Source organism: Notolepis coatsorum (genome assembly GCF_963971535.1).
Source record: "Notolepis coatsorum genome assembly, chromosome: 20".
In the NCBI taxonomy this organism is placed as follows: domain Eukaryota; kingdom Metazoa; phylum Chordata; class Actinopteri; order Aulopiformes; family Paralepididae; genus Notolepis; species Notolepis coatsorum.
The window spans coordinates 22,103,975-22,131,966 of NC_140184.1; the positions used below are offsets into that span (position 1 = coordinate 22,103,975).

General features: G+C 41.9%; 1 protein-coding gene across 1 annotated transcript; it reads left to right on the plus strand.

The window, feature by feature from the left end:
- The first annotated feature begins 31 nt into the window (after nt 1-31).
- On the plus strand, nt 32-27,966 carry katnb1 (katanin p80 (WD repeat containing) subunit B 1). Its single transcript, XM_084337203.1, has 20 exons — nt 32-160; nt 2,509-2,703; nt 2,810-2,940; nt 3,035-3,152; nt 3,297-3,397; nt 3,499-3,540; nt 6,686-6,769; nt 7,356-7,471; nt 7,556-7,627; nt 8,218-8,368; nt 9,032-9,219; nt 10,617-10,768; nt 16,323-16,373; nt 20,471-20,538; nt 22,982-23,239; nt 23,585-23,737; nt 23,861-23,937; nt 24,128-24,202; nt 25,456-25,572; nt 26,031-27,966. The coding sequence occupies exons 2-20, from the start codon at nt 2,661-2,663 to the stop codon at nt 26,164-26,166; spliced, it is 2,133 nt and encodes a 710-aa protein (XP_084193329.1). The 5' UTR covers nt 32-160; nt 2,509-2,660; the 3' UTR covers nt 26,167-27,966.
- Nucleotides 27,967-27,992: the final 26 nt, after the last annotated feature.

Here is a 27,992-nt window from a genome sequence, read left to right on the forward strand (position 1 = left end):
CCCAGTTGTTGCTAAGCTGCAAGGCGGTGTTGTTTACAGTAGAACTACATACAACCACAGGCCGGTCGGTCAGACATGTCAACAAGTTGCCAGCAACTGCTGTCTGCTAGCTATTTACAAGTATTCCACCCACTTGACCAACAGTGAACAATAAATGCAGGTAACGTTAACGTTATTGCACTGTTAAATTAGCTAATGAATTGCTTGCTGCTGCTGGGATTAGCTACGTTTTCTTAGCTGCGTTAGTTAGTTATTATTACAAGGTAACAGTTAGGTAACGTTAGCTAGCTAAGCTAACTAGCTAGTTACTGGTATTTCTAACTGGCTAATTCCTCAGTCATTTAGCAAAGGCAAACATAATGACATAGTTTTGTAGTTTTTTAGTAACTGCGTCTGTAAAGTAACGCGTGTGGTGCCAGATAACGTTGACTTATTTGATTACAATTCTTCCCCCTCAAATGTATATTCTCTTTTTAGAAACTCTCAAACAGTACTGTATATTTGTATATCTTGAAGTTGTATGTCATACATGTCTGGATGTAACAGTAGTACTGTATATCTATATGTCGTGTATGTCATAAATGTTATGATTAATTGAAAATGGGGGACCCTGATGTAAACAAGACTAAAGTCTTTCTGATTGATTGATTGATTGATTGATTGACATGTTTATTTAACAGATTGCAGAATGGGTACAATACAGTACGGCTCAATACACACAATTGTTAAGGGGATGCAGACAAGAGAAAGACTTTCGTCTTGTTTTCAATTCATAATGACATTTATGACATACACAACATACAGATATATATCATGACATTTATGACATACATACAGTACTGTTACATTTATGACATACGAGATATACAAATATACAGTACTGTTTAACAGAGATCATAACAGAAACTATATACATTCAAGGGGGAGGAAACTGTACATTAGGTGGGGGGGGGGGGGGGGGTTGGACATTTACTCCATTTACCGGGGCCAGTTCGGGGGCAGCCTCCTGTAGGTGCTCTTTGAGGGCAGTTTTGAAGGTGGGTAGGGATTCACATTATTTTACGGCTGTGGGTAGGGCGTTCCACATTGTTGTGGCATAATTGCAAAACGTGTCTAGTCCCTTGTTTGAGCCGAATCTGGGTTGAACATGATTTGTGGACCTTCCTCCTCTGGTGTTGTCCTAGTATGCTTCCTTGTGGAACACCATAGCTCACTGGGAGGGGGTAGTGTACCGTTTACCTCCACCATCTGTTCTCTCCCCTCCATGTAGGATTGCATCCAGCTCACTGATGAACTATCAAAAACCAATAGCTTTTAGCTTGTCAATCAGAATGGAGTGATTGACAGTGTCGAAAGCCTTTTGGAGGTCCAGCATGACCATGCCACAGTATTTGCCCGCGTCCACCTCTTGTTTGATGTGGTCGTTCAAATAGAGAAGGCATTGTCACAGTCCCAGCCGGGGTTCCTTCCTGAACAATGTGAACAGTGGCCTTCTGCTGACCTCTGGCGGGCAACTGCAGATACTGAACCCTCTCTTGCATTTATGCCTAGGTTTGCTGGCTATGATTAATGTTCTGCCTCTGTTCATGTTGTCTTTGTCACTCCCCTTCCTGGTATGATGTCTTCCCCCGGTCTGGGTTTTGTATTATGGTTTAATCTATATATGTTTCCAGTATGGTTTAATCTCTTTACATAATATGTTTCCAGTATGGAGATATCTCTTTACATATATGTTTCTAGTGTGGAGATAAATCTCTTTACATATATGTTTCTAGTGTGGAGATAAATCTCTTTACATTATGTTTCCAGTGTGGAGATAAATCTCTTTACATATATGTTTCTAGTGTGGAGATAAATCTCTTTACATATATGTTTCCAGTGTGGAGATAAATCTCTTTACATATATGTTTCTAGTGTGGAGATACATCTCTTTACATATATGTTTCCAGTGTGGAGATAAATCTCTTACATATATGTTTCTAGTGTGGAGATACATTTCTTTACATATATGTTTCCAGTGTGGAGATAAATCTCTTTACATATATGTTACTTTCTAGTGTGGAGATAAATCTAGGATATGCCTAGGATATGTTCTACCCCAAAATGCCCTAAGTGGGAGGGTAGTTTATTAACCAGTGTTGTGGCTATGTTTGTAAAGAAAATGTTTAAGTAATTGGCCACCTCCAGCTCGTCTGTGATGAGGGTGTTTTCTGTCTTTATGTTGACGTTTGAAAATCTGGTTTAGTTTTTTACTGCAGCCTAGTTGGTTGTTGAGTAATTTCCAAAGTTCACAGGGTTTGTTTTTGTTTTCCTCAGTTTTGTCATTCTCTGGTCTGCATCCCCTTAATAATTGTGTAACTACTAACTAGTCAACGTTAGATAACATACCTAGCAAACTTTGATGTTGCTATCAACAGAGAAGAGCTTTCTACCTAATATGTTGATCGACCTATCTAATGTTGCGTTATGTTAACCGTAACGTTTAACGTTACCCCTCTATGTCAACAGCTGTCGGAGGGGTCAGCCAGAGTCAGGGGTGTGAGAAGGAGAAGCTGACGTCGCTTCGGCCTCCCTCAATAACGCTACAACTTGCCCTGTTGATTACCAAGCCTTAACGTTATTGTACAACTGGTCAAACCACAGCCACATCTCCAAGTGCTATGATGGCCGTGGCCAATGCTACCAAAACGTCGTGGCGGTTACGTGAGTATTGTCTTTTCACTGACCCCCCCCCCTATGTCTGTCTGGTTAGGCGAATGGAGCCTGATTCAAATAACAACAACAATAACACCAAGTTTTTATTTTGCAGATGAGCTTGTGGCCCATTCCAGCAACGTGTCCTGTCTGGCTCTGGGGAAGAGCTCAGGTCGTCTACTGGCCACCGGAGGGGAGGACTGCAAAGTCAACATCTGGGGTGTCAGCAAACCCAATTGTATCATGGTATGGCCCTCACACAACAGCATGATAGGAGTGTAGATGTAGCCATGTGTTATTATGTTCTGTCACTACAGACAAGCCTCTCCATCTCTCTCAGAGTCTGACAGGTCACAATAGCCCAGTCGAATGTGTGCAGTTCAGTTGCTCAGAGGAGCAGGTATTCGCTGGGTCACAGTCTGGCTCCCTGCGCGTCTGGGATTTGGAGGCTGCTAAAAGTGAGACTGATTTTGTACTTTATAATTTGTATGTTTGTGTGTGTATTACTATGTAACTTCTGTTCACTTGATGTGGTCAGGTCCTTTTGGGGGGTTGATGAGTTTCTAAAAGTTGCGTTGTGGTTTTTTCAAAACTTTCCTCAGTCTTACGGACTTTGATGGGACATAAGGCCAATATTTCCAGCCTGGATTTCCATCCGTTTGGGGAATACTTGGCTTCAGGCTCTATGGACACAAACATCAAGGTGTGTGTTTTATTTGTATGCAAGTGTGTGTGTGTGTTTGTTCACCATAGTATTTTTAGTAATCTTTTCCATCGGCACTCAAAAATTACTTTATTTTTCAGATATGGGACGTGCGGAGAAAGGGGTGTGTGTTCAGATATAAGGTAGGTGTTATCTTTGTGTGTGTGTGTGTGTGTGTGTGCGTGTGTGTGTGCTTGTACAAGATGGTCATTTGTAGCTCAATTCTTGGTAGAGCAAGGCACTAACATTGCCAGTGTTGGGGGTTTGTTTCCTATTGGTGCAAGGTACTTTAGAGGAAAGCATTCACCTGTGGTGGTTAGAGGGACTTGAAACCAAAATGTTGCGGGTTTGACCACCTTCATGAGAGCCATATGGTTCCATCCCTGTGGAGGTGTCCTTGAGCAAGATATTGAACCCCTACTTGCTCCAGTCTGACACTGCACTCTGACCTCAGGGGAATATGCAAATAAAATTTTATTTAATTCATAATTAAACTGTGTGTAATATGGAAATAGGAGTGACATTCCCAAGGGTAATATTTTACTTTGAGGAGGAGGAAGTGCTTTCATGGGATTTTTAATGTGTTCAGTGTAAAGACAACTGGTATTTCAATAGACTCTTGCTATAACGCAGGGTTAGTTGATGTACTGTAGATTATTCCGATTATATTTAAAGGAGCACTTGTCGCAAGACCCAACTTTTTAGTCTCATAGTCGGTAGCCTGACTCTCCTACCCAGCAGCAATGTGTCTACTAATTTAAGAGTGTGTGTGTGTGTGTGTGTGTGTGTGTGTGTGTGTGTGTGTGTGTGTGTGTGTGTGTGTGTGTGTGTGTGTGTGTGTGTGTGTGTGTGTGTGTGTGTGTGTGTGTGTGTGTGTGTGTGTGTGTGTGTGTGTGTGTGTGTGTGTGTGTGTGTGTGTGTGTGTGTGTGTGTGTGTGTGTGTGTGTGTGTGTGTGTGTGTGTGTGTGTGTGTGTGTGAGAGAGACACAGAAGGACTAAGCCTGCGGATTAATGACAAAGTATACTTACAAGCACCCGCTGGTTGTCTGTCTAGCTGCGTGGCTACAGTAGCTATGGGATGAGGCTGACGGCCAAGAGCCTGTGAGCTGCATGGAACTGTCTGGGGCATAAACGAGGCCTGGCCAGGATACACAAGATACCAAGATAACCTCAGTTATCCTCAGTGAAGGGCTCTCTGGTGATTCCCTAATGTAGGAATGTATGCTGCCAGAGCTATCACTGTCACAACTCGGGACTTGAGAACTAGAGACTCACACCACTATACCGACTATCTTGATTCTTTGCACTAGAGACTCATATCACTGGACTCTCACCACTGGACTATCTTGTGTTTGTACTTTTTATATTACTATATTGTATTTGTACTGTGAAGCTATGCATCCCTCACCCTGTATCCCTCCCCCCATGCTGCGTTGACACATGAATTTCCCCAAGGGGATCAATAAAGGATTATTTTGGGGTTATTTACAATAATAATAATTCATTTGATTTCTAAAGCACTTTTCATTGTGAAACAAAGGTATGCAGAGTTTCTTGTACTCCTGATTAATGCAATGGTGTGTGTGTTGTGATGATCTCATTCAAGGAGCACTACAAGCGCGCACACACAATCTTTCATTTAGGGGCACCTGTGCCCCTAGTGAAAAAGCTTAGCGTACAGCCCTGATCTTATCTTATCTTATATCCAGACGTGTTCGGGTCCATCCACTCTCTAATATATTTTAAGGAGTTGTAACAATAACACAAAACAGATTCGCCTGTTCGAATCCAGCTCACAGCTCCGGGGTTGTCACCAGCTTGGCTGGCCGTTCACACTAATACAATTGGCAGTATTAGAGGGTGGGAGAAGCTGGCGGGTGGGTCCGGGTCGTTGTAAACAGCGACTCCTACAGTTCGGTCGGGGCGCCTGCTAAGCGCGGATAGGACTTGAGTGGGATAGTGTGATCCTTCCACACGCTACGCCCTCTCAATGAGAATCCGCGCTGCCAGTTGAAAAGAAGCGTTTGATTGGCTGGACGTGTGTCGGAGGAAGCACGTGATAGCCTCCACTCTCCCAGACCGACTGTGGGGGGTAAGTGTGCAGCGACCAGGAAGGGGATTGGGAATTGGCATAACGACTAACATTGGGATGGGAGAAAATCGGAGGAAAAATGGAGGGGGAAAAAGATTAAAAAAAAACAGATTGACAACTATACATTTGTGGAAACACTTCTATGGGCCACTTCTCAACGACCAAACCCAAAGAGCACATGATTCATTTGAATATGTAATTGATAAGGTGCAAGCGACTGGCGTTTCGATGCACAATGTCAAACCAGAAGACGCCGAAGAAGAAACGGTCCCTGGAAACGTTAGTCTCTTGTACCTTATCAATTAAATATTACAGTGAATCGTGTGCTCCTGTATCTTCTCTGGGTTCAGTCGTGGAGAAGTGGCCCATAGAGCTGTTCCTAGAATATTGTCCTATTCTGAGAGCGCCGCAAGAGATTCCTTCAACTATACCTTTTTTATATTGATCATTTACTGAACATATGTAAGACGTGTTGAGTCGTGATACCGAAAAGTATTAAAACGTGAACATTTGTCACTAAGTCTAAGCATATGAACACGAGGACAAGTTGTTGCAGGCTACTGTCGCAGGCAGTAAAATAACAATATCTGTGTCTTTATGTAGCCCATATTTAAAGTATTTATACAGGCTGCAAATGAGGGGACATGAATTACACTTATTATATATATTTCTATATATATATATTTTTTTAATATATATATTTCTTTTTTAAATACAATTTCTTAAATCTTATCAGAGAAAGTATCTCTTAATAAATCTGACACCAAGGTACCACCAAAGTGAGCATGTAGCTCAGTGAATCAGAATCCTCTTAGTCTACCAGGAAAGCAGCTTGCTTCCTGCAGTTAAGCAGTGAACTGCATCTTGTTGACATTTTGTAACAATGATTTTACAACACTGTGTATCTATATGCTGCTATACATCTTGATGTGGGAACTGCCTCATATGGCAGCAGTAACGCCAATGACTCCAGAGCCTTCAGACTACAAGAAGAAAAAAATCAAACACATTGTTCCCAGTAATACTTTTATTCTAACACATCTTTTGGGAAAATAGAGAGCCTTTTACAGAGCCACCAGAACCCTAGATTGCAGGAAGTAGTTTTTTTTGTTGGTGTTGCCTTTGTTTTGGCCATACCTTCCTCCCCATAATATGTTCTAATGTAGACTGATGTACATGCGTCTTTGTCTCTGAAGGGTCACACACAAGCAGTGAGGTGTCTGTCTTTCACTCCAGATGGGAAATGGTTGGCATCTGGCAGCGATGACAACACCATTAAGGTAACAATGCTTCATTCTGAAATGATCACTTTGTTTACGTTCTGGTGACCAATCACGGCAATATAAATGGTCTTGTAACTTTTCTTTGCCCTGAGGTGTTTTGTTTGTCATTCATTGTCATTAGTAAACATGTGAATAAATAATAATAACCAATTTAATTTGTATCACACCTTTCATTTGGGCAAGACCACCCGCATTTCATTGTATACTTGTATGCCGTGACAATTAAAACTTTTGACTTGACTTGACTTGATACAATAATTGCAGCCCAAAGTGCTTCACAACAGTGATGTAGACACAAAATAGACATAGGCATAAAATTGGCATAATTATGGACAGGCGTAAAATGAGCAGAGAATTGATATTAAAACCTGGAATATTTTTTTATAGTTTTCTGTTCAAACCTTTGACAAATAAAACATTAAAAATAAATAATAATTAATATATATATATATATTTTAAATAAAGCTCTTGTATTATAGCAATAAAGCACCGCTATGCCTGTGGTCTTGTGCCCGTGAAACATTACGGTTTGACATGGCAGATCAATGGAGAAGTCGGTTGTCATTGATCTCTTCCCTACCAGCTGTGGGACCTGACTGCAGGGAAGATGATCACAGAGTTCACGGCTCACTCAGGACCAGTCAACATTGTCCAGTTCCACCCCAGCGAGTATCTGCTGGCATCTGGCAGTTCAGACAGGTATACACATAACCAACAGAGTGGCCTACGTTCCTCTAGGAATTATTCACTAATCACTAATATGCGTTTGTTTGTATAATACAGGACAATCAAACTGTGGGACTTGGAGAAGTTCAAGATGATTGGCTCCTCAGAGGGAGAGACAGGGCCAGTCAGGTGTGTACTGTACTGCACTGCACCGCACTGCTATGTCTTTCTGTTGACAAAGAGTCTCTGGTCGGTACACTGCCCTCCAGAATTCTTTGCGTCCTTTAAGATTAGCCCAAAACATAGTTCAGCAACATGAGTAAGACTGTTATTTTTAGCATCATGTTTAATCATGTTATCTACCAGATGCACCAGAGATAATATCTGCTAATCCTGAAGATCAAGACTATTGATCCTTTTATAGAGCTTTACAAAGAAACACACCACGAGTCTACTGATCGATGAGCCATATTTGATATATACAATGTAACACAAATGTACTCTGTGACAAATTATGGAGGATTTGGTTACAAATACAAAAGGTGACAATCATTCTGACTACTTTTTCTTTTGGAGAATAAAGGTTACCACACATGAGAATAACAATTTTTTTAAATCAACGCTAGAACATAATTTTATAAAGGGCACATAATATGGCTTATTATGTTATGTCTTTTTAAATGTTTATTTTTGCCAGTACCTATCACTAGCATAGCATTAAAGGGAAGTGATCATATCTATCTTGCTCCCTGCGCCTCTGTCCCTGCTGCGTCCTGTAGATGTATAGCGTTCAGTCCGGATGGCAGCTGTCTCTACAGTGGGTCAGTGGATTCCCTGCGCGTCTATGGTTGGGAGCCGGACCGCTGCTTTGACATGGTGCCAGTGGGCTGGGGCAAGGTGGCAGACCTGGCCATCTGCAACCACCAGCTGGTGTGTATAATAGTGCTTTCTGTGGTTTCATAAGCAAAGGTAATACCACTAGTCCACTACTATTATGCTGAGTGTCTGTTTAAGAAGAGAAGAATAAGTCTTTATTTGTCACACACACACACACACACACACACACACGCACACACACACGCACACGCACACGCACACGCACGCATTAGGTCGGTCGATGAAATGCCTCTATGCTTGACCCATCCTGCGTCTTACTCCCCCCCCCCCCCCCCCCCCCAAGGGCAGACATGGGCTTGGAACAATCCAAGTGCTCCTGTCCATCTTTGTCAGGGATACGACAGCACTAGCGATCTGTTCTGCATGTTTTTCCATTGGGTTTATTTCTTTTTTGGGGGGTAAACCCTTGCGAGCATGGGGAGAAGATGCAAAATCCACACAGAAAGGCCCGGGAGATACCCCACCTGGGTACCTGGTCCCCAAGCGGGATTCGAACCCAGGACCGTCTTGCTATGAGGCGACAGCTTTAACCACTACACCACCGTGCCGCTCTGTTCAGCCTTTTCTGTCACACATTTTTAGCTAGGTATCTGTACTTGCTCATCTTCTATCTTTTTTTATATCCTCCCCTTGACATCTCTTATTTTTTCCTTCTCTCTCTCCCTCTCCCCCTTTCCTCTGTTCTGTCCTTGGCAGATTGGCGTATCGTACCATTTGACCAACGTGTCTTCCTACGTGGTTGATTTGGAGCGTGTGAAGCAGTCAGGCAGCTCTGTGATCCAGGGGGTTATCCAGGACGACCAGCCGTTCACAGAGCCCTCCCCCAAAGGATCCACGCTGAGACGCAACTATGAGCGACCCACAACCACGTGCAGCACTCAGAGGTACGGGCTATCCTGCAGCCGTTTAGAAGTTGGGGAATTATCACTGAAATACTATAAGAAACGCAGACCAAAGCAATAAGGATATATTTATATGTTTAAACTAGTGCTGTTAGGCGATTAAAAAAATGTATCTAATTAATTACAGGATTTGTAATTAATTTATCTAATTAATCGCATTTTAATCTCATAACCATTCTATGCCTGATATTCTATATTCTATAATCATATTCAAATTGCATGTGTCCGGATGGCAGAATTCAGTACTGTATCTACAAAACCTTCTGTTTAATCATCTTCCATCTATTAATTTGCTTAGATTTTTCAGGTCTGGTCAATTTGAGCATGGTGTTATTCACAGTCAAAGATACAATTCTTTTTATTGATATTCTCATTTGGTTCATTACAATTTACTCAAGCCTAGTAACAGACACAGTATTTCTGACACTGGGAATACATTCCCTGAGATCCATAGATGTCTCTAGAATCAGATACCAAGAACATGCAAACGGACCATATTAAAAAAAAAGTCTGAATGAATGAGATAAAAAAATAAAATTATATATATTTTTTTGTAATTAATTTTGAGTTAATTTTCATAACGTGACAATTTGCTGTGTAATTAATTAATCTAATTAACGCGATAAACTGACAGCCCTAGTTTAAACAAACATCCTATCTATGCTGCTGGGAATCCACACTAAAAGGATAAGGCGGGTAAAACTATTGTATTATATTCCACAATCTCATCGCACCGGGAACAAATGGCTGTTTAAACCTTTCCTGTAGACATTCTGGGAAGTGTAAACCTATTGCTGAAACACTGTCTTCAGTATACTGTGCAGTGGATATAAGCCATATTGTCCAGTATGACATGAACTTTAAATACGACTCTCTTATTGTCTGGTTCTGACTCAAGGTTGTGTCCGCTTTCTTTTATAAGCCCACCCAGCAGGTTGTATTCCTTTCAATTGATTAACTGAGAAGAGCACTAAACTAATCACTGTGCACAGAGTGACAGTTACCATCTACTTTTACTTTCAAAACAACATTGTCAATATTACACTTACAGTGTTAAAAAAAATAGATCTCTGTATATTTTTACTGTATATATTTATATTAGAATGTACATACATTACATAGGAAATGTGAATCCCGGACCGTACTTTATTTTTATCTTATTATTATTCTTATGCTTATTTTATTCTTTATTCTTAGGCAATCTGTTGTTATTCTTATTCGTGATTTGTTTGTCTACCTAAATGTTTACTGTGAGCGATTTGTAGTGCCAAATTTCCCTCGGGATGATAAAATTATTTCTATTATATTCTAAACAGAATGCAATGTAAAAATTTATAAATTGTGTGTGTAAATCCTAGTGCTGTGTGTTCGTCCGCCAGGGTGAAGCAAAGCTCCGAGTCTGAGCGCCGCAGCCCCGAGGGCGAGAGACGCAGCCCCAGCAGCGAGGACGAGAAGGACGAGAAGGAGTCTTCTGCTGAGATCCGCCACCCAGAGGACTACAAAGAGATCTTTCAGCCCAAGAGCGTCATCTGTAGGTTTTACTCAAAGAGAAATCGTCCTGACCCTAAGGTCTAAAAGTAGGGATGTCCCGATCCGATCACGTGATCGGAATCGGCGTCGATCACGTGCTTTTCAGAGGATCGGGGATCGGGAAAAAATAATAATAAAAATCGGCAGTCAAAAAAAGAAAAATTTTATTCAACAAACATGACCATGTCCACGTCTTAAACTCATACGGAGGCCTTAGTTTTGGTTTTAAATTACATATAATATATCATCATTAATGTATTTATTGTCACACAGAGCAGAATAATTATCCACAACAAACACATTCCCCTTTAATTTTCACCGTTGCAACAAACATTCCCTTTAATTTAGACGCTACACGCTACACGCGACCACTAGTGATGTGCCAAACGGATCATTTCAGTGAGTGAGCGATTCGATACACGCTCACCGCAAAGAACCGATTCACGGAAGCGACTCACGGCTCACGGATCATTGACACTTCCGGAGGAAGTTGAGTAAGCCAAAATATGAAAAAAATGTGGCCGATGTTATACAATTACATACAATTATACATACAATTGTTAAGGGGATGCAGACCAGAGAAAGACTTTCGTCTTGTTTACATCAGGATCCCCCTGTTTACATCAGTAATCATCGGTAACATTTAGAATTGATTTCAAGGTCCTCCTCCTTATATACAAAGGATAAACATTGCGATCATCTACAATGTTAGATGAAAATCAGGGATGCAGCCTTTGCTAACTATGCACCAAAGTTATGGAACACACTACCTATGGACATTAGGGAAGCTAGATATCTTAATATTTTCAGAAATAAGCTAAAAACGTACCTCTTCACCATAGCCTTCTAATACACCCCGCTGACTGTTGATTGTACTGTAGCACTATTTTACTCTGGCCATTCTATTGCATAATTTTACTATCTATTCTACTATTCTATTATTGCACTGTATTATTGGTGTGCAAACCAGTCAACTTACAAAGGTGATGCTCCCAGTTAGCATGCCAAGTGATCAATTGCATATTTGCATCACGTTACGTTAGCATAGCCTATTCATAGACTACTGTTGTTTGACAAAAGACACTCATTAGCGCCACTCGACTCCTATACAACCAAATAAGTAGTATGCTATTCATTCAGTTGTCTGTGTCAATGTCTGTCTATTCATTCAGTTTATCATAGAAACGTGTCAGACTCTAGTTGAGCCCCCGATCGACGATATCCGTTGAGTTCATTGTGTGTGTCTGTTGTGCATGCCGGGGGGGGGGGGGGGGCGTGAACCGACTCATTGCCAGACGTGAGCGATTCGACTCACGCTCACGGCAATGAATCGGCTCTTATGAACGAGTCGCTCATGACCGACCCATCACTAGCGACCACATTGAATTGATCACAACAACAACACGTCGCTCCCGAAACACGGTTAATATCCACTGACTTGAGCAGCTAGACTTAATGTCAGAGGTTTGGAACTAAGCATTTTAAAATATAAAGTCAAGCCAGTTGCAATGTTTGCAAGGAGGAGATTCCGCGTGGAGGAAAAACTCATGAAGCAGCAGGCTGGAGGCGAAGTTTTCAGACTAACTTTTCAACTATCGTCGCCGTTTCAGACCAGAATGGACCATTACGTAAGTCGAACACTGAATGTATACTAATGTGCAAACATATATTGAAACTTTTAATATTTCTCATATGAAGCAGAAGCACATTTCTCAGCGTGAATGTAATAACAAAAGCCTCCGCTCTCGCGCCCCGGACTATTATACTAGGCAACTATTATACTGGGCTTGTCTCGCTCTGCCAGTTTCTGACAAAAATGCGTCAAAATTGATTACTAATGTGAAAGATCGGATCGGAAACGATCGGATCGATAGATATTTAAAATCACATGCTCGGGATCGGATCGGAAGCAAAAAAAGGCGATCGGGACATCCCTATCTAAAAGCATATGCGTCAAACCCGGCCACGCCTTAGCGTCTTCTGCTCATCGATTTCATTTTGGTCCGCTGCCTCTCCTCGTCGCGATTCGACTGGCTTGTGACACAGCTCCGACTTTTCAAGCAAACGCACAGATCGTTGTCTGCACCGGCATCGTGTTTATTTTTTATTTTTATCAAGGTTTTTTTATTTGAAGATTCAATTTTACAGTTGGGCCCACATGGACCAAAAGAAAAAGTAAAATAAAGCCCTCCCTCCCTCCCCTCCCCCCACCCCTCAAAATCATTCTTAAATATCTTAAAGCATTTCTTAATCATTGTTTTTCCTTTTTAAATCACCAGACAGTAGTGAATATATGCATCTCTTGTATTCTGCAGATAGAGAAAGAGAAAAAATAAGAACATAAAAGAATAAGAAGCTGAGAAACGAGGAGGGCCAGTCAAATCGCCTCTGTCACATTATCCGCTTCCACATCCTCAAAGAAAGTCAGGAAAGGATCCCAGATATTGTGGAATTTTTCGGTACAACCTCTGACAGTATACCTGATCCTCTCCAGTTTAATATGATGAATGAATGAAAACTTTATTTAACAGATTGCAGAATGGGTACAATACAGTACGGCTCAATACACACAATTGTTAAGGGGATGCAGACCAGAGAAAGACGTTTGTCTTGTTTACATCAGGGTCCCCCATTTTCAATTCATAGTGATGCATGACCTCTCCCATCCAGCGGCCGCACACGGGTGAACCCGGGTCTTTCCCTTTGAACAGTATTAGTCCTCTGGCCAAGAGTGAACAGAAGGCCAGCAATTTATAGAAGTGTGACCTAGGAATTTTGTATTTATCTTCTTACGCTTTGTTGGGTGGTCGGGTGATTCAACATTCCAACTCATGAAATTGACAGAGCACCCGTCCAACCCTACGGCATCACCTGTGTCGGCCACAGTAGATGAGAGAAGTCATGCACCCGGAACCCAGAGAGAACCCGGCACATCCGCAGGCGAAAAGCAAAACAAACGTCTGGTTGATTAACCCTTTATCTGCCAGGGATTATTCTGATCATATACCCCTATCTGCCACTGTTGAAAGTCTATGGAGATGTTCCCCTTCTTTGCAGGTCTATAACTTTTTAAATTGTATTGCTAAATTGACATTACTATGGCCCATTCAACGTCAAGTATCTATCGTTTAGGATGTAGCAACGTTCTACTTTTTCATTCACATATTCATACTAAAATATGGTCTAAAGTATAAATATGTTATCGTTTTCTGCAGCATTCTGCAGAACGTGATTTATAGCCATAAATGCATTATATTGATGATCAAATACAGTTTGATAGCGATCGGCGCCAGATAAAAAATTTCAAATGTACGTGCTTCTAGAAGTTACTACTCATCATCTGATGTTGACCGGATGGGGGGGGGGGGTCGTTTATAATTCCGTGGCCAACGTTAGATGATTCATGTAGTGTGGGTGATATGATCATCAGTGCAGTTTGTATCGAACACGGTAATAATAAACGCTGAAACTTACCCCAGTCTCCTCGGGCTGTTTGGCGATCAGCTTGGAGTAGAAAGTTTGCTATTATGGGATGTTGATCTAGATTCTAGATGAACCATTTCCAGGTTGTATAATACTATATACGTCCAAATAACATTGTTTATTGAGTTAGAGCGAGCGATTGATTATCCAGTGTGTCGAGATGGAGCCCCGGGAGCTATAGCGAGTGGCCGGACCGAATTTGGATGAGCACCACTTTCTGTTTCCGGTTTGCTGTTTGGGCGATCCGCCGATCGGCCACCAGATGGCGCTCTTGAACCGTTGGAGAGTTGAGAGGAGATCAACAGGAGATCTCAAGTCTCCACGGGTGAAATATGATTGCCATCACAGATTTTTGAAATATTGATCTCAATGACGTGTTACGGCGTCATTGGCAGATTACGCATGGCGGAGAATGATGTGTTAACTCGTCCTTGGCGATTAAAGGGTTAACACTTTCTGCGCCAAAAACGTCGTACAACGGGTTTCAAGTTCATGCAAATTCTGCCAGATCACGGCGTACAACGTTATTTTGATCATATTTCATATTTTCGCCATGGTATTCATATCTCCCTCACGGAGCCTTGTCTGATGCTGTGGGACTCGGCACAACTCTGCAACGCTTCAATACTGCCCCCTGGTGGATGATCGGCGAGTTGCCAAACCAGATATGCCGGTTGGATATCGGTGCGTCTCCTAAATACGTCCGGCCACTCGCATATCGTTGCAGGACTATAGCCACACACCGTGGACATGGATCGCTGCCATAACTCAATAATCGACATGATTTGGGCGTGTATTAGTATTATACAAACCGGAAATGGATCGCCTCGATCCCCATCAATTAACTGGGATATTTTTGCTCCAGTATCATCGCCCAACGGTAAGAGGAGGCTGCCGTGACTTTCAGCGTTTTTGTTTATTATTATCCATGCAAACTGCTCTGATCTATATATCACCCATACTACATGAAGCATTTAACGACGATCACGGAATTATAAACGACCCCCCCCCCCCTCCCTTCACCCGCGCATGATCAGTCATAACGTTTAGGACCATGTACAGTTGACATTTTTAATATAGCATGGATCGGCAACAAATGGCATTTGATAATATATATATGCATTTATGCCTATATCTCACGTTCTAGGAATTACTGCAGAAAACAATAAAAACATATTTATATTCTAGACGGTATTTTTGTATGAATGTGTCAATTTAGCAATACAATTTAAAAAGTTATAGCCCTGCAAAGAAGGTAAACATCTCCATAGGCTTAGACTGGTGGCAGTGATCAAACATTGATGGATATAAGCGTGGCAGTTAATGTGTTAAGCATGATGAATGTACAAGTCTGGTAACCCCCCCCCCCTCCCTGACACCTATAAAAAACAAGGTGCACAAAATACCCTTCAGAAACAAATCCACACCTAAGGTGCTTGTGTTGGGTTCTCAGGCCCTCGTCGAGCCCCTTAGGCCTGCATCGTGTTTTTAGTCGATAGCCTAACCCTGTTTTCATGGGCCATTGGAGGATGACCCGTATTAGCTTGCAAAAAGTCCTGGACCAGTTCAACCTAGAATTGCTCATCTTACAAACTCTTGTGGGTGAATAATTAATTAAAACCTAATATATGTAATTTAATGATCTGTAAAAAAAAATACACCTATAATAAGCCAATATCCATAAATGACACCTCCTTACCCACCTTTAAAACAAAAAGCCATCGTTGTATTAATTGAGGCACCAGAGAATGAACTGAAGTTCACTTACAATAACATATTGAGCTGGTATGCACAAATTGAATAGATAAACAAAATTTACTTTTTTTAGGCATTATTACGTGTCCCACGGAATCATCTGTTTTTCATTTCAACCCCCTTGCTAATTGAGTTTGACATCCCTGATCTAAAACATGGTCCATTGAATGGCCTTCAGAAATCAACATTCCTATATTGTTCCGAACATTCATTTAGTTGTTCTCTCTCTGCTCAGGTCAGCTCTGATTGCATCCCTCTCCCCCCTCTCTCCCTCTCCCCTCTCTCTCCCTCTCTCCCTCTCCCCTCTCCCCCTCCAGCTCGGACCCCTCCCAGGATGACTGAGCCCTTCCCCGCCCCGCTGGAGGACGGTAGGCGGATCACAGCTCTATTATGTCCTCCACGCTCTTGAACACATGATAATCTTCAGCAGTAAATTAATACACAATTAATACGTTGCTCCTGCCAGGATCTCGTATGTGTTGCCAGTGCTATGCAAGCAGAAGGGCTGCTGTAAGGGCTGTGTCAACATGAACATTTTACTACTCTCTCACTTTCTTTTATATTATTTGGCAGTTACAGGTCATTTCAATAAAGCTATTCTTGGGCGGCTAGGTGGTGCAGTGGGCAAGGCGCTCACCACCAATGCAGGAGACGCTGGGTTTGAGCCCAGCTCTCCGCATTGCTATCAGCTTGGCTGGTCGTTCATACTAATACAATTGGCAGTATTAGGGGGTGGGAAGCTGATGGGTGGGGATCGGACGTTGTGGACAGCGACTCCTACAGGTCGGTTGGTGCGCCTGCGCAGCAGAATCAGGAAGCGACAGGGGCGGCGTGTCCCTCCCACGCAGACCCCCGACGCTGAGAGATCGCGCTGTGCAGGTGAAAAGATGCGACGGCTGCTTCCTCGAGTACCGGAGGGGACACCTGATGTAAGGCTTCGTCCACATTGCAGCCGGCTTGTGGGAGGCATGGCCTAACAGCGTTCGAGACAGGGGAGGGTAGAATTGGACGATAAAAAATAGAGGCTATTCTTGTTTCAATAAGAGTAAATGGCATGTGCCCCTCCCCTCCGACATGGCAGCAGAATGGGTGTTGTTTACATATGTATCAGTGGCGGCTGCTGACCAAATTTATTGGTGAAGCACAAATTATTATATTATATTATATTATATATTAAATTATATTTTTAAAACATCCCCAAGGCTGCAACACCCCCATTCCTCCCAGGTGTCAGGCTCCTCATTCGCTTCCATTAATTTTGGGGACCATGTTTAAATATCATACTTCTGAAGTATAAACAAACTATACTGCTGTGACGATTTCAATAAAACAGACCATTCTGAGTCAATGGTACAGCAAAACTGTACATTGGAATATCTAACATGTATTTGCCACCTTCCTCTGCACGAGGCCACAGATGGGTTTTATGTAACACAAGGACAATGAATGAATGAATGAAAACTTTATTTAACAGATTGCAGATTGCAGATTGCAGAATCGGCACCAATGTTAACGTTAATATCGCCTAATCTATGTTTTAAATTATGGCTATGTGTCTAATCTGCCCATCGCATTATCAAAGACTATTTTCCAGTCAGTGCTGTCAAGGCAGATTGTTTTTTTATCGCGTCGTTTCCGTTTCAGAGCATTTAGAAAAGCACCCGTTTTCAGATAAAAAACAGCCCATTGTGGAGCATTCTATGAAAATCGTCTTTTACTGGAATATTCCACAACGTTGATATTCGTCGGCCTTTTTATGAATCGTTTTCAAATAAACGCTAGATGATCAATATTATACGTGCACGCAAGCACATTCGAGCCGCGCACGGATAATCGCCCCGTTGATTTCCTCGCAGACTTTTACAGTGAAACCGAAAGAAGACATTTCACAAAACAGCTTATAACTTCATCAAACTTACTCTGATTATCCTAACACTGATAACATAGAGTCCTTACCTGACATCAGATGGTATCCAACTGGTATATTCCAATTCCTGATCACCATTCGAAAAAATCGATACGTGTAACTGTATGGATCCAACGCGATACAGTAGAACTCCATGATCCGCGGGGATCTGAGGATCCAGAATGAACTCTGGTAACCCCGGCTGGATCAGTGGACTGGAAAATGTGGAGTACCGGATTTTTTTCCCCACATTTTCATTGAGTCCATTCCAAAATCACTTATGTCATCTGGGAGACGACAGGGGGCGCTTTTTTCCACAATGATCGCCGGCGCCGCTCGGCTATACTCGGGTAGGCTCGGGTGATGCAATATGATTTCAGATCGCTAAAAAAAAAAATTATAATAATTCCGAGAAATCTCGTGAGTGGCTTTCAACCACCTATAAATAAACCCGAGATATCTCGTGAGTGGCAGTGAAAGTGTTAAGGGGATGCAGACCAGAGAAAGACTTTCGTCTTGTTTACATCAGGGTCCCCCATTTTCAATTCATACCTAGGAGAGGGAGAGGAGAGGAGAGGAGAAGTTGGGGACACAAGATCCCAATGCATTGTCCCGTGGGATTATGCCCCCCCTCCCTGCGGCGATATTAATATTTGATTAGAAACGCAAGGCTTGCCGCGGGCGACTCATGTGGTCCTTGCCTTGGGGGCTACCTGGTGCCCGCGGGAACCGTGTTGGTGTATTACACACGCAAGGACACAGCGGGCCAATTAATTCATAATCACTGTAAAATATATATATATATTTTAAATCCACTCACCACACAACAGCCAAAGCAGTGACCGATCTCATTTTCCATTGAATATTGCAGCTTCTCCATCGTGACAAGTCCGACTCGACTCGAGACATGTTCTTTTATCCCATGGAAAGTGTAAACAATTGACCACCACTTCCGGTATTTTGAGCTCATGGGAGGTTCGGGGGGGAAGGCAGCGCATTCATTTGATTCCGTCGCGCTCTCATCCCCCCGCCCCCCTCCTCCTCATGAGCTCCATGTAACACGGAAGTGCAGTGGTCTATGCCATGTCGCGCAGCTCCTCTCTGATTTGAGTCTCAGACCGTTGAGGGCTGTCAATCATTCAACCCGCATTCGTGACTAGCGTGTGCAAAGTTGCACGGGCGGGGCTTAGATGACTCAAATAGCCTATTTTGATTGGATAATAGAATAAAAAGATCAACCCGTGCAGGGAAAGTTGCACTTGAGTGATTGACAGCTCGCATTACTGCAGTTATGTGAGCACTGCAGGCCTGATCAGAGAGCTCAGAGCTGTCACTTGGCCATTTTTGAAGAAAAAACAAAATTCACTGGCATTTTTTTTTTTTTGTATTTTATTTTTTTATTATTTTTTAAACAAACATATAAACAAACATGACAACACACGATAAGATATACAAGCATTAATTGTCAGGGCACATCCAATGAGATCACCTTTTGGTTAGTTGTTTTATATAAGATATACCCATAATACCTGTTATCTAAAAAAAAAAAAAAACCCTACACACATATGCTCAGCTCGAACCCCCCCCTCCCGGACCCCACCTTGAGAAGTACCTCCACTATCCCTCGCACCTAACCAGACACTACCATTATAAGCTAGCTTTTATTCTCTCCACCACTTCTAACCACATTGACATTTTGGATTCATTGAGACCCAGAATTCTTGCTGTAGATATTTCATGGTAAATTACATCGAGATATGTAAGAAACCAAACTTTACGGCACATTTTTTCCGGTTGAAACCAGCGTGATGCGATCAGCTTTTTGGCTACTGTGATACCCGATAAAACCAATCTCTTTAGCTGTGGATTCACTGCAAACTCAAAAACATCATTCAACAGCAATACCGAGGGGTGTACAGGTATATTCCAAGATACGAGTTTTGATATTTGTTGGGTCACATCTTTCCAGAATGCCTTAACTGGTGAGCAGTCCCAATACATGTGCATAAATGTCCCTTCGTCCCCATTTGTACATTGGGTGCATTTGGAATCTTGTTTGAGCCCCATTCGGCACAGTCTTATAGGAGTCAAGTATGTCCTGTGAATATAGTTAAGATTGATTTGTTGATGATCCGGGTTCCTTGATGTAAGTCGGACATTTGCCCAGGCTCCTTGCCAATCAAAGTCATTTTCCAGGTCTGGTATATCCCTCCTCCAGACCGAGTCAAGTTGGAGGGTTTCATACGAGGACGTTAGTAATTGATGATAAAATTCTGAAACAAAACCTCTCGATGTCTCTGGCATTTTTTTACAGAGAAACATTTCTAATAAAAAATAAAATAATAATAATAATAAAAAAATAAATATATATATATATATATATATATATATATATATATATATATATATATACATACATATGTAAATTACTAATAATTATGAGTGAATTTCTGTTTCACGTGTTGTCATGGAATAACCTCCACTGATATGTATGTAAAAAGTGAAATGGGACAATTGAAGAAGGCCATGTCATTTTTCCATGTCTCGTCTGTCTCTTAGAGAGCTTTGTGTTGAGAACCAGCCGGGCTCTGGATGATTTTACTCCTCCTGTGCCTGATAAGCAGCAGGTTAGTGTATACTCTCGTGTGTGTGTTGATAATACAGATTTTCAATGTCTTCTACATACAGGTGCATCTCAATACATTTGAATATTGAGGGAGTATATTGGTTGCCTCCATGCCACGCAGCATTGATTCATGCAAAAGGAGCCCCGGCCAAGTATTGAGTGCATATACTTTTCAGTAGGCTGTCATTTCTGTAATATATATATATATATATATATATATATATATATTTTTTTTTTTATTAGTCTTATCTAATATTCCAATTTTCTCAAATACTGAATTTGGGGTTTTCATTAGCTGTAAGCCATGATCATCAAAATTGAAAGAAATAAAGGCTTGAAATATTTCACTCTGTGTGTAATGAATCTATATAATATATATGATTTTCACTTTTTTAATTGAATTACTGAAATAAATGAACTTTTCCTCGATATTTAAGTTTTGCGTTTATTTGCAAAAGGGACAGTGCTAGATTTCATCTGTAGTCACTGGCCAAGGTGTTAAAAAAAGTAGGGATGTCTGATATTATCGGCCTACCGATATTATCGGCCGATATTGGCATTAAAATGTGATATCGGAAAATAACTATCGGTTTTCAATTTATTTTTATTTTTATTTATTTTTTACATTTCTATAACCTTTATTTACCCAGGCAAGCAAGTAAGAACAAATTCTGATTTTATTTATTGTCAAAAGTATGCATAATGTTGTGTTAATTCCACAACAAGAGATATGTAATGTTAATTACCTGAAATTATTAAGTTTTTTTGGGGGGGGGGGGGGAACCCTGCATATATCGGTATCGGTTGATATCGGTATCGGAAATTAAGAGTTGGACAATATCGGTATATCGGTATCGGTAAAAAAGCCAATATCGAGCATCCCTAAAAAAAAGGCATCAACCTAAAGTGATAAAAAAGGTTATCATACATAACTGAATCAACTAATTATAAACAAGGTGGCCTGTTGGGATGTTAGATCCTAATGTGAAAAACTGTGATTTTAATGTCTGCACTTTATGTGCTCATTTTATGTCTGTCTTTTTTCTGTTGTGAAGCACTTTGAGCTGCAGTTTCTGTATGAAAGGTGCTATACAAATAAAGTTTATTATTATTATTATTATTATTATTATTATTATTATTATTATTATTATTATTATTATTATTATTATTATTATTATTATTATTATTATTATTATTATTATTATTATACCATACATCAAATAGGCCTACATAAAATACAATTCATCATCACAATATACACATTTTTACAAAAATACACATATAAAACAATAAAGGTGAATTGCATACACACACAGCTAATGAATTTAGCTGTGGGTGCAGCTCTGGTGTTCTTTGAGCCAGTTTTTAACATTTTGATCGCCATGGTTAAATTCATAATTTACCATCCCTAGCCAGCTCTATTTGTCTATGGAGAAGTTCCCCTTCTTTGCAGGGCTATAACTTTTTAAATTCTATTGCTAAATTGACATTATTATGGCCCATTCAATGTCCTATATCCATTGTTCAGGGTGTAGCAACGTTATACTTTTTCATTCACATATTCATACTAAAATATGGTCTAAAGTATAAGTATGTTTTTATCGTTTTCTGCAGCTTTCTCCAGAACTTGATTTATATCCCCAAATGCATTATATTGATGATCAAATACAGTTTGGTAGCGATCGGTGCCAGATGAAAAATTTCAACTGGAGGTACTTCTAGAAGTTACTACTTATCATCTGATATTGACCGGATGGGCGGGGGGTCGTTTATAATTCCGTGGGCAGCGTTATATCATTCGTCTAGTGTGGGTCATATGGTCATCAGAGCAGTTTATATGGAACACGTTAGAAAATAACGCTGGATCTTACCATATCTTCCTCGCGCCGTTGGACGATCAGCTTGGAGTAGACAGTTTTCGATTATGGGATGTTGATATAGATGAACCATTTCCAGGTTGTATAATACTATATACGTCCAAATAACGTTGTTTATTGAGTTAGGGCGAGCGATTGATTATCCAGTGTGTTGAGATGGAGTCCGGCTAACGATCGCGAGTGCCCGGACGAAATATGGATGAGCACTTCCTGTTTGGCGCGTCACGTCCTGTTGGCCGATCTGCCGATCGGCCACCAGATGGCGCTCTTGAACCGTTAGACAGTTGAGTGGAGCTCACCAGTACATCTCATGTCTCCGGAGGAGAAATATGATTTCGATCACAGATTTTTGAAATATTGATATCAAAGACGAGTTACGGCGTCTTCGGCAGAATGAGCATGGCGAGCAAAGACGAGTTACGGCGTTCCCGGCGATTAAAGTGTTAATTGTATTGTTCAAGCGTGTTACAGGTCCGGATATTTGTAGGCTAATTTATTGACATAATGCACCTGTACATATCTGCGCACAGTCATGTTGAAATGTGCGCGGTGCCGTCTGTCCAACAGCCCAGCCTGCTGATGAATCCTCCACTGGCTTCATCCACACCCGTCCTGAGGGTGGAGCCAACCGTGCTCTCCTCTGCGCCTCGCCCCATCCCCGTGGCAACCGCCTCGGCCAGCCGGCCGGCGGCGTCTGACCCTCCTGCTCCACGCCAGGCGCCCCAGGCTGCCGTCGCCAAGGCTAAGCCACAGCCCATTGTTATCCGGTCCAACAGGAACAAACCAATAGGACTCAATGTAGGAGATTTCCTACCTCAGCTACCTGTGAGTAGAGTTTCAGTGTGGAATGTTTACTGCATTGCTGGGTAACAGCTCCAACTACAGTTACGTTTGTTAATATCAAGACGTTGCCAAGATGAACAGTTATTATACAATTGATCTAAATAATGTTCATCTTCTGTATGGAAATTACATTAGTCAATTAACAACAGTCAGTCAGGATGGATCTTCTACACTCCATGATATAGTGAGAGGTGACTGGAAATCAAATGTAGTCCGTTTGCAAACAATGTTTTTTTTAATTCTTTCTTTTTTACAATTTGTCAAGTTGAAACCATGTATAAACGTCACACACTAAAGCTGTCCCTCTCCCACCGTCTGCTCCTCCAGAAGTCTGCAGGGAACAGCCGTCCCAGTGTCCTGGTGGACGAGGAGGTCATGTCCCAGATGAGGCATGGCCACGACACCATGTCTGTGATGCTGGCCAGCCGACAGAAGAACCTGCACACCGTCAGGGTGGTGTGGGGCGGCGGGGACGTCAAGGCAAGGCCAGAAACACTCCCAGCGCTCTGATGACCGTAGCCGAGTAACTCTTAAGTGTTCCGTGACCGGTGGCCTTGCCGAGTGATGTGAGTTTGTTTATGTTTTTTTCTTTTGCGTTTCTAGGCCTCCCTGGACGCCGCTGTGTCGATGAATGACCTGGCGATCGTTGTTGACATCCTCAACATCATCAACCTTAAACCGTAAGGGGTCCACACACACACACACACACACACACACACACACACACACACACACACACACACACACACACACACACACACACACACACACACACACACACACACACACACACACACACACTGTATAACTTACCCAAATGGTATCATTATCTATCCACAGCGTGGTTGTCATTTGACCTTTCTGTTTCAGGTCGCTATGGAAACTGGACCTGTGTACGTCCATCCTGCCTTCAATAGAAGAGTTACTGCAGACCAAATACGAGAGGTGAGCAAGTGCCAGGTGCACACGGTAATGCCAGGTGCACACGGTAATGACAGGTGCACACGGTAATGCCAGGTGCACACGGTAATGCCAGGTGCACACGGTAATGACAGGTGCACACGGTAATGACAGGTGCACACGGTAATGACAGGTGCACACGGTAATGCCAGGTGCACACGGTAATGCCAGGTGCACACGGTAATGCCTGGTGCACACGGTAGTGCCAGGTGCACACGGTAATGCCAGGTGCACACGGCAATGACGGGTGCACACGGTAATGCCAGGTGCACACGGTAGTGCCAGGTGCACATGGTAATGCCAGGTGCACACGGTAATGCCAGGTGCTGCACACGGTAATGCCAGGTGCACACGGTAATGACAGGTGCACACGGTAATGACAGGTGCACACGGTAGTGCCAGGTGCACATGGTAATGACAGGTGCACACGGTAATAGTCTAGCAACGTTCGAGACGGGAGGGGAGAATTGAAGGGAGAATTGGCGAGGCGAAATTGGGATGGGAGAAAAACAGAAAAATAAGGAGAAAAAGTGGATACAAAATTAAAATATTTGTACTGCACACAAAAAAACTGCATGGTTTTGGCCCAAAACCACACAGGACTAGCATAAACCACACGGGACTAGCATAAACCACATGGGACTCTCATAAATCCAAAGGGACCTCTTTGAAAATGCCTTTCTTTCTTGTCAAAATGTAGTTTAGGTTTGGAGCATGATTTACCCCCTTTTCTGATGAGCTAGCATGACATGGCCAGTAACGTTCAGATTTCTCACAATCTCTAGTTTCATATGAAACCACTGTCTTCGCTCTATTAAATTAATATAGTCAATTTTAACTTCAGTCTATAAAGCAACAACATGAGGAAAGGGTGATGGGGGGGGGGGCTGAATACTTTCCAAAGGCACTGTATGTATTTAACCTGACCTTTATATCGTTAGGAACAGATGTTTATGCCTCTCTGGGATTACGTTTTATCTGGTTAATTATCTATGTATTTAACCTGTCTCTCTGGGATTATGCCGTGTCTGGTTAATTATCTATGTATTTAACCCGTCTCTCTGGGATTATGCCTTGTCTGGTTAACTATCTATGTATTTAACCTGTCTCTCTGGGATTATGCCGTGTCTGGTTAATTAATTATCTATGTATTTAACCCGTCTCTGGGATTATGCCTTGTCTGGTTAATTATCTATGTATTTAACCTGACTGTTGTGTGTCTCTCTCTCTGGGATTAGTTATGTGCAGACAGGCTGCACGTCTCTGAAGCTGATCCTGAAGCGCTTCTGGCCCCTCATCTCAGACACGCTCACAGCTCCCCCGTCCATCGGAGTGGACATCACGCGGGAGGAGCGGTGAGTCTGCAGGCTGACGTCCATCACCTCAGACGTCCGCACAATTTTACTTTAATTTAATTTTTATTAATTTTGCCATTGCATTTGAAGTGAGAGATTCATCCAACTATTTTAGATTTGGTTTGAGGTATACTGAGAGTATACGCTGCATCCATCCATAACGGTATACATTATGGCATTTGAACAATTCTGTCATCAACGATATTTAGTTTTTTGGTTTCAATGCAATATCAAAAGCGGCACACATTGGCCTGTGAAATGCTCCAGTCATCAATATTTAGAACACCAAGTTGCAGAGACTCATTATAAGACCTCACCTCAACCATGCTTGCATTCATCAGTTAAAAACTCTGGATAAAACCTTGAAACCTTGACCTGTGCTGTCAATGGATAAATGAAAATCTCAAGTGCATTTAGGTCATGTGATCGTGTATGAGAATGTGTCTTTGTTATTCCAGACACCGGAAGTGCAAGGCCTGCTACAAACAGCTGAAGAATCTGAGCAACGTGGTCAAAAACAAGGCCGACCAAGTTGGCCGCCACGGTAGCACCTTCAAAGAGCTGCAGCTGCTATTGGCACCGCTGGACTACTGACCTCTGTGACACCAAGACACCAGACCACACGGATCCCAAATTGACCTATCTCAAGCCCCGCCCTCTTTTCTCGATCCTTCAATCACAACCGCCGCTTCCCTCGGACAAGTTCGACGGGGTGTTTGAGATGGGTCCGTTGCCACTGTGGGGTTGGTGGCCGGGAGACATCTGAATATATACTGGTGTCTTCCTCTCTCTACTTGCTACGTGAGCGATCACAGGTCGGACCTGAGCAATGGACTCTTGGGAGTGGAAGTGAAGTGAATAAATAGGTCACTGGACTGATTGCACAATAGAGCCCACTGTGATGTAATTTCAACGCTCTTTGTATTGAGATTTGTATAATAAATAAGAACCCACTGTGTTAATAGGCTGCCAATTGAGGGGAAAGTTCCCCTTTATTGAGACTCGGGCGCTTATGATTCTCACACTATGTGTTTGATTAGTCGGATACTTCTCTCTAAGGCCTTATACAGACTGGCTCATTGAAACAGATTTAGCGAGTGACGCATTAGATCTCTTGCTTTACTTGGAAATCTTCCAACATAATAGTCCAGCTGGTGTACCGCGTTGTGCCGTGGATGAGGTCAGTCGGGTGGCTTGACTTGGCTAATGATTTGTTTTAGTGTCGATTTGAATAAATCGTCCCTTAAACACTTTGATTACCACTGGTGAACATGGTAAAACCCTGTTAAATGCCACCACCGACTTCAGATGTGTCTAATCTGCCTGTCGTTTATCAATGACTTGTTTGCAGTCAACATTGTCGAAACGGATTGTTTTTTTATCGGTTCATTTCCGTTTATAGCATTTTGAAAAGCCCTCGTTTTCAAGAAAAATATAAAGATTCCGTGATAAAAGGCATTTACTGGAATATTCTAGAATACACAAACGTTGTAATTTTTCGGCCTATTTATGAATAGTTTTCAAATAAACGCTAGATTATCGATAGTATATGTGTACTTATGCACGCTATAGACGCGGGCTGAAAAATCGATTCTCTTATTTCCTCATCAGTGATCACAGCCACACACAGCATAGGGCAAACGCTTATATCTCCGTGAAAACAGGTCTGATTATCCTAAGACTGGTAAAATAGATTCCTTACCTGAGATCAGATGTTATCCAAAAAGATTATTCCAATTCCTGATCGCCATTCCAAATGTCGATCACGCTTATTGATTACAGTGTTGGTACTGTAAATACATAATCGTCGCTGTTCTGAGGGCCGGCGATCACTTGGTCTCTCCAGATGCCTTGACGGAAAAATTTAATTAGCAAACTAACCACTCCCCCTGTATCAGTCTGAGCTGATGGGGTGCAGTTACACAGGGAGAGACGATAGGGGGCGGTATCTTCCCAATTGAGCTCAGAGAGACTCTGCAGCACTAACCCGAGGCTCGATTGATGAAATATGAATTCAAATCGCCAATAAAAAAAAATACGGCAAACAAACGACATTTGTCGTCGTCGGCACTCAATGGGGGTCTGATAAAACGAGATATGTCGTCGCTGGCACTGAAAGGGTTAAAAGAAAATAAATCTGTTGCTGACACCTAGTGTGTACAAGGCCTGAGGAAGAAGGCTTTCTCCCTAAACCATTTACTTCACATATTGTGATTTACACATGCACCAGCCTTGAGAGGCTCAGAGAATGGTAAGGTGTGAACTAGATGAGGCACTGTGTTCTGTTGTATTTAAATGTTTTCTATTCTTGATAAGGATTTAGATGCACTATTTTTCTTTTCTTTTTTAAATGTACTGTTAACACTAAAAAACTGTTTTATAATAAAGTGGTAAAATCTCGTAAAATTCTGCCGTGAGTC

What these genes read in the sequence shown, in the direction of transcription:
- katnb1 (XM_084337203.1), top strand. Translation starts at nt 2,661, where the DNA reads ATGATGGCCGTGGCCAATGCTACCAAAACGTCGTGGCGGTTAC. An exon ending in GCGATGACAACACCATTAAG is followed by an intron (nt 6,770 to 7,355) that starts GTAACAATGCTT and finishes CTTCCCTACCAG; the next exon opens with CTGTGGGACCTGACTGCAGG. An exon ending in GACATCACGCGGGAGGAGCG is followed by an intron (nt 25,573 to 26,030) that starts GTGAGTCTGCAG and finishes TTGTTATTCCAG; the next exon opens with ACACCGGAAGTGCAAGGCCT.